The sequence below is a fragment of the Lolium rigidum genome, chromosome 3, assembly GCF_022539505.1.
Source record: "Lolium rigidum isolate FL_2022 chromosome 3, APGP_CSIRO_Lrig_0.1, whole genome shotgun sequence".
In the NCBI taxonomy this organism is placed as follows: domain Eukaryota; kingdom Viridiplantae; phylum Streptophyta; class Magnoliopsida; order Poales; family Poaceae; genus Lolium; species Lolium rigidum.
This window is the reverse complement of record NC_061510.1, coordinates 390,330,139-390,337,606: the sequence shown is the minus strand read 5'-3', so window position 1 is coordinate 390,337,606 and position 7,468 is coordinate 390,330,139. Positions and strand designations below refer to the sequence as shown.

The following is a 7,468-nucleotide window of genomic DNA, read 5'->3' as shown; positions in this document are numbered from 1 at the left end:
ACTCGTTGCTAGCATCTTGTAGTTTTGTTTGTGGTTTTATTTGCATCTCGTAGATAATTTTTGATTTCTATGCCGTGAATTCCATCAGCGGTGTGGGAGGTTGAACGAAGACAATGGTGAAGATGGCGTAGGCGACCGCGGCTTCAGAATGAAGAAACGCGGGTTGATGTGATAATTGGGAAGGGACTGAAGTGAAAAAAGACAGGTAGATGAGCATCACGGGAAGGTTGGATAAATAGATGAACGGGCTGACAGAGTGGTAGGAAATGGAACACCTTCATATTTATTAGATAGTAGAGATTGCTACTTCAATTAATTTTGTATAACAAAGTTAAAGCTCGAGTATCGGATCTTTGGGCTCGGTGATACTATAATTTCAAGGTTTCTATGGCTGACAAATTTCATCAAACAACTTCAAGAAAACTTCGTATTAATTAATTAACCAAACTAATCGCTCAATCAACCATATGCGAATATTATTAAGAGACGAAGAAAGAAAGGACCCAAATGCAATCAGTAACTACTATGGCGGCCGGCGACCTAGCCTCGGAGAACATACGCTATAAGCAAGCCTTGGGCGAGATTGCGAGAACCAAAGGCCTTTGGATGTAACACGTTAAGCGCTTGGAAGGCAACATGATGTGCACTCGAAGGCCACACATCTCGGATGGCAGAGATGCGGGCGACGTCGAGGTCGTGGATGCAAGTGAGGGCCTCCATGATAACACCCAACCTGGGCTCCATGTCAACGACCAAAGCGGCGGTCAAGCGCCATCTTCGCCAATACGAAGCACACCTCCTAGAGGTGGAGGACGGCGGAGATGCCAACGTTGTGGGCGTGGAGGCAAGCGAGGGACTTCATGATGCCTCCTGGCTCGTGCGCCATGTCGATGACCAACGAGATAGGATTTAAGGGAGGGGCCGGGGAAAGGAAGGCGGAGGCCATGGCGACAGAGGTGGAGATGACGGCGGAGGTGTGGGAAGTTGGACAAAGACAGATGAGGCGGCTCACAACTTTGGAACGAGGAAACACGAGTTGGTATGATAATCAGGGAGGGACTAAAGTGCAAAAGACTTGCAGACGAACATAGCGGGGAGGTTGGATGAATGGATGAACGGATCGACCCAGAGGGCATGCAACAGATTTTTTACATAGTAGAGATAGAAATGCGAAAACTTATTTTATAACAATTCCATTTTACTTGATATTCTAGATAATGATATTTCTTCGTAAATACTTGGTGAAATTTTACGGAGGTAAGAGCATCTCCAACATCAGCTACAAACTCTTGCCCCGTATTTGGCGTTTATGGTGCGGACGCGGCTGCTGCCAATTCGGATGCTCAAAAAATATGCTGCCGGATGCGAGCAATTTTCAACACGTCATATAATATGACACCCCAAACAGGAATTTCAACATATATAAAAAACACAATATAAAACACATCACAAACAAATCCCCGAAATAGTCAATCACAATAGTTCAAAACAGGAATTTCAACATATATGCAACAACACAATAGTACTACTTATTATTACATCATAGCCAAACAGTTCATCAAATCTTAAACAAAATAATTCAATAAAAATAACACAAATAGTTCATGAAGTAGCACTCAAATCGACATACAGACAAACATAGTTCAACATACAATGACACAAATAGATCATCATATGGGGCAAAACTACCGGCGTTGTTGACCATTCCATGACCACCACTCGTCAATGAGATCCTTCTGAAAATCATCATGCACATTGTCGTCACGAATGATATGGTAGGTAGCAATAAAGCTTGTCACCCTCTTGGCTCTCTTCTTGGGATGCACGGGTTGTCCCATCAAGTCGTACAAGGAGTAGTCTAAATCATGTCCATGCTCGTTTTCAATGATCATATTATGCATGATCATAGAAGCGTTCATGATGTACCAAAGAATATCATGGTCCCCAAATCTAGCCGGTCCTCTTACAATAGCAATGCATTGGTGACCTTCTGGATAGTTCTATGGACAAGTTCTCCGACACAGTTATTCCTTTGCTCGACGAACCGATCATATCTGGTGACACACTCACAAATGTGCTCAATTTTTTTAATTCCCATCCTTAATCTTCGCCGAAAGTATCTCTCGGGATAATTGGAATTGTCTCTGAAGTAGCTCCGCATCAAACCGTTGTGCCCTTCGAGTCTTTCCCTCCACAATTTCTGTCAACCAAACACAAAACCACATGCTTAGGCCTCTTGTTGGTGTGCAAAGCCAAAATAATCGAATCGTCCTCTTCTTCGGCGAGATCTCACCCCTCACCGGATGTGTAATCACCGTACTCAAACTCATCTACAATCATATCATCTACAATATATAACAACAACAAGCAAACTAAATCAACCCAGCGTGCGGTAGGCGATATGCCTTGGTGGAAGCTACGTGTGCGGTGGGGTCGTCGGCTGCTTGTCGGTTGCTTGCGAGCTCGATGACGCGCGGGATAGCGGCAAAATAGAGGATCACATGCTCTTGGCTGATGACCAATCAAATCGATGCCTATGGCTGAACCTGGCGGCCAATCGAAGTGGATGAATCGTGGGATGGGTGCTCAACGAGTCGATTCGGCGCCTAATGCGACGTCAGTATACGGCTAGAAGTTTCAGTGGCCGCGGAATCCATGAGGGAGAGCGGTGATCTGGATTTCCGACAGCTTTGATTCGTGGCAGGCCACCTATAGTTGGGGAAATGGATGGGGCGGCCGCGTGGAACTACCAGCGAGGTGCGGGGGTGAGATACGCTGCAGCTTAGTCGTGTTTCAGCGTGGTAGTTGGCTGCACACGCTCGGTGCGCTACAAATTAATAGCACGACGTTGTGTTTTTTTTGGTCGTGCCCTAAATTATTCACCGCACCGCACAAAGTTGGGTGTTGAGCGTTGTCGTGTTGTAGAAAAGCTGTTCTTTTTTGGCACAGTTGCAGTTTATATCCGCTACTAGAGAATCATGAAAAATAGTGGGGATAATCCCCTAAAGTATTGGGTGAAACCTCTACCCACACGCAATTCTCTCTAATCCCCATAAAAGGTTAATCCCGAATCCACTAGATAAAGGTAGAGTATAAAAAACTTGAATAAAATACACTAAAATTTTAAAATAAGTGAAAATTAAACTCACCCAATACTCCAAACTGGTTTTAGAACTAAGGATTTGGAATTTGATGGGATTATCCCACTCTAATCCGAAAAAAACTCTAGCACGAAGCAAGGGTTCGGGCTTAAGAGAGGGGAGTACAAAAGTTGCTCCACATTCGCTGGGTCTCAGTCCGCTCTCTCCTCCGACTGCCGCCAACTCCGCCCCCGCGCGCCCTAACTTTTGCCCTCAAATCGCAGGCCGGAGCGGGGGCCAACCCGCTGACCGACCGCTTCAGGTCGCCGGAGACCGGGGTGTCCCCGTGGATAGCACACATCGAGGCCGCCGTCACCAGTTCGGGGCCGTGCAGCGCGGCGCTCGGCGGTCTGATGGGCAGGGCTGCGCCCGGAAGGAGGGGCCGCCGGGATCCCCGTTCTACAGCCGGTGTGGGGGCTCGACCTCAAGGCCTTGGCTTCCTCCAAGCAAGCACAGGTATACTTCTTCATGTATAGTTCCACTGTCATTCATTTTATTTTGTTAATTTTCCTGGTATATTTTGCTTAGAATAATATATATAAATCGATCCCTTGCTCATGGAAGCACGTAAATCTAATTATTCTGTGTGTGATTGGTGCTTGATTCCAATAACGGCAGAAAAATCTTATTTTTTCGAGATGGGTTCTGCTTATTGATTTTGTTATGGAAAGAATGAGATTGAGCCGGATTCGAGGATTCGGTGAAACTGTTGAGCAAGAAGTCTTAAGAGTCTCCAATTCTGTTTTTCCCTAGCACCCACGGCTCGTCAATGCAAATCGTGCAGGGGAACATTGGCTAAGCGTTCGACTCATACCCCTTTTCTTTTGTTCTGTAACATATAGGAGTTTAGACATATGTGTTCATATGTATCCTCTTTTTCCATATTCGTCTACATTTTTGTGGCAAAATGTTTTTTGTACGTGCTATCCTATACTGACACTTTTTGATGGATTCCTTTCTATTTTTCTCTGTGTACAGGAAATCTGGACGGCATCACTGGTGATGTGGATTGTGACGCGGGCGACGGATTTGCTTATCTCGCAGCTGCTGCTGGGATTGGAGGTTGCTATTAGAAAACCAAAACACATTAACATCTTTTTGTTGGGTCCTAATTTCAATGTTCAAGCGAAACCATACACACATATTGTGAATCAGTGAACTTCTTTTCTGTTTTTATGTAGCTGGTGAGAGCATCAGAGAGTCGCTAGATATGTTGAAGGCGAATTTTCATGAAGCCGAATCTCCTGATGTGAAGCCTGTGTGGCAGGACACGCCATCGCAGACAGTTGATGGTGCTGAGGAGGTTACGCAGAAACACAACGCACAAGCGCAGCTGGATAAGTATGCGGAGGAACATGGCACCATCATTGCTCAACACCAGGAGAAGTTTCGTAGGTACAGCAGGAGGAAAGCATTGAAGGTGGGGAATGTACAGGCTGCTGCTGCAGCTCACCCAGATGATCTTCCTGATGAACCATGTGCGGCCAAAAGGAAGGCTCCATGGAACTCACCACAGGAGTCACCTGCCGCTGTGACACAACGTGTTTCACCTGCTGGTGCGACACCTCGACGTAGCCTCCGTGTTGCCGCGACCAGCTATGCTACCACGACTTCTCACCATTCTCCATCTCCTGGGGAAATGAGGCTTGTTAAGTGGCGCCATACGTTGGACGAAACGTATGTTCCTGACGCTGATTCAGATGTTGCGGTGGAGGATGCTGGTGCAGCTAGTCAGCATGTTGATGACAAGGTGAGAATCTTTCCTTTCTGTTTGGTATTTCTATATGTTTTTTTCTTTTTTGATGTGAACTTTTGCAGCTGAGAATATAGTGAACTTCTGTGTTTAGTATTATTAACCTCGAACTAGATTGCTTTGAACTTCTACCTTTTGTATGTTGCTATATTGATTGTGTGTTTCTACAGTCAGTATACATTTCCGCTTACTTTTAGTCTTTTTGTTCATTTTTCTTTTGCCTATTTTTTGTTGTTGGTTTGCAGCTTATCACCAATAAAAGGCAGAGAGTTGCTGCAGTTCCTAGTGCTTCAGGTGGGAAGAATCCTGGCAACAAGAAGAAAGCAAGAGCGTTGGAGAGGCCACATGGTCAGAAGAACAAGGCTGAAGCAGCGGATGCCCCCACAGATCGCTTCCAGCAAACTGTTCGCTGTTCTCTTGGAGAAGTTCGTGAGGCGGTCAAGCTGCTGCAGGAATGTCACAGAGTGAAGGTCCGAGAAGCTGGATTCGGATGTGTGTTTGATTGGGTTCTGGAGGGTAATGTATCCCGTGTCCTCATGTGCCATCTCATGACGAAGATTGATACTTCTACGATGAAGATCCAATGCGGGTCTGGTAAGATTCTGGATGTTAACAGAGAGGCAGTTCACCACGTTTTTGGATTCCCCATAGGAGGTGATACAGCTCCAAGGCCCTCGGACAGCGGCCATGGTGCTTCATTGGCGAAGCTGAAGGAAGAACTTGGGTTTGAGAGGACTGGCAGCATTCAGACCAAAGACCTTCGCAGCCTGCTAGCTAAATTAGTTAAGGACGGGACAAAAATTGATTTAGCAGTGAAGGTTTTCTTTTCAATACTGTATAACAAACTTATCTGTCCTGGGTCGACAGTTCGTCTCGGAAGGGAGGCTGCAATGCTTGTTGATATGAACTACAAGAAGATGGCTACAATGGACTTCTGTCAGCTAGTTGTTGATGATTTGAAGCGAGCTGCTGAGAAGTATCAGAATTCAGATGTCAACCAGGCTGGTCTTGAAGGATGTGGCGTTATTCTTGTAGTGATGTATCTGGACAGCTGCTACTCAGTCAATCATTCTGTCATGCATCGCCGGACTCCTCGCGCAAGTTTTTTGCACCAGAAACCTTTGAGAGACATTTACAACCTAGACCAGATTAGGAGTGGTGGAAGTGATCTGTCTGCATACATTTTTGGAAAGTTGGCGGTGAGTGATCTACTACTTATATCTACACTGAACTCCTTTCCTTATGTTATCTTTTTTATTTTGTTTGCAGTGGAAGGGTCGTAACGACATCGTGTACTCTTACCGGCTGCCTGTTGAAGAACTTTGGACTGGATGCAGTGTTCCAAGCTCAGCCCGTTCTTCTGAACATGTTGATTCTGATCATGAACCTCTCACGAGGTCTCAGCCTGAATTCTTGGTCACCCAGGCACCAGTTTTGGATTCTGGTTCTACACCTCCATCAACTTTGAAGAGCGGAGGGTCCAGGCCTATTTCAGTCATGAACAAGATTGTACAGCTTCTGCAGAAAGTTGAGGACCTTTCGCGGTCTGCCCCGAGCATTGATGATCGTCTGAGCCGGATATCTGGTCTTTTTCCTCCTGGGCATGGGCCTAGCACTGAAGCTGTAAAGCAGGTGGCAGATCATGAAGCCAGTGTTCTTGATAGCTTCACAACTGCTGTATCGTATTTGCGCAAAGGTTTTGTGGACCTAGGCATGAAACAAGATGCGATATGCAGGGAGTATGAAAGAGAAGCTGTGAGCATAGAAAGGCAGATGAAGCAGCAACACGCTGACAAGGCAAAGGCTGTTGTTGTTACTGGGGATGATGACGATGATGATTTCGTGCCCCGGGCAGCATGCAAGTTTACCAGCAAGGATGTTTCGAAGGATGTCCCAGTCTCCCTCCCATCCGTCAGCTATGTTACCAGATCCGGTCTGGTTCGAGGTGGAATCCACAGAGATAAATCAACCCCTGGCCACAATGACTCCCCAAGTTCCAAGAAATCTAGGAAGATGAAGCGCAAGGTGATTTCCCATTCCTTTGCCTTTTGCCTAATTCTTCAGTTCTTGTTCATGCTGGTTAGCGTAGCAGGTTCTGATGTTGGGTGTTTTTTATTCCGGATTATTTCAGATGATTACTTAGCCTTGCACTTTGGAAGTGAAGAGGAGCAGGGAGGCGAGCACATGGACAGGTGAAGTGAAGAAAACCATGCAGAAGCTCTTGGATGGATACAATCAAGAGGTTTCTGTTCGCTCATAGAGAGAAAGTTGCAGCGATGTTCAAGTTACAGACTCTCATGTAGTGTGCCCTTTTCTCTCTTTTTCCTGCAATTTCTGAGTACTAAGTTTCCCGAGTTGTATGCTGTGTTTGGTTGCAATGAATTGGGCTCTGAATTGAATTGGCAATGGAAAACCAAATCAACCAATTCAATTCAATACCACAAATGTTGTTTGGATGCGCGTGGTATTCACATATAGAATCGAAGTTGCAATGGAATTCTAAAACTTGTTTGGATGTACAATGTGCGGAATTGAAAGTTTTTTGACTTTGAACAATATATATTGTGTAATCTGA

At 45.6% G+C, this 7,468-nt stretch overlaps 1 protein-coding gene across 1 annotated transcript; it reads left to right on the top strand.

The window, feature by feature from the left end:
* Positions 1-3,295: 3,295 nt before the first annotated feature.
* Positions 3,296-7,247, top strand: LOC124704512. The gene is made up of 6 exons (XM_047236777.1): positions 3,296-3,596; positions 4,119-4,202; positions 4,322-4,890; positions 5,139-6,092; positions 6,163-6,918; positions 7,025-7,247. Exons 1-6 carry the CDS (start codon positions 3,494-3,496, stop codon positions 7,034-7,036), a joined length of 2,478 nt encoding a protein of 825 aa, XP_047092733.1. The 5' UTR covers positions 3,296-3,493; the 3' UTR covers positions 7,037-7,247.
* Positions 7,248-7,468: the final 221 nt, after the last annotated feature.

What these genes read in the sequence shown, in the direction of transcription:
- LOC124704512 (XM_047236777.1), top strand. Translation starts at nt 3,494, where the DNA reads ATGGGCAGGGCTGCGCCCGGAAGGAGGGGCCGCCGGGATCCCCGTTCT. An exon ending in CTTCCTCCAAGCAAGCACAG is followed by an intron (nt 3,597 to 4,118) that starts GTATACTTCTTC and finishes CTCTGTGTACAG; the next exon opens with GAAATCTGGACGGCATCACT. An exon ending in ACATTTTTGGAAAGTTGGCG is followed by an intron (nt 6,093 to 6,162) that starts GTGAGTGATCTA and finishes TTTTGTTTGCAG; the next exon opens with TGGAAGGGTCGTAACGACAT.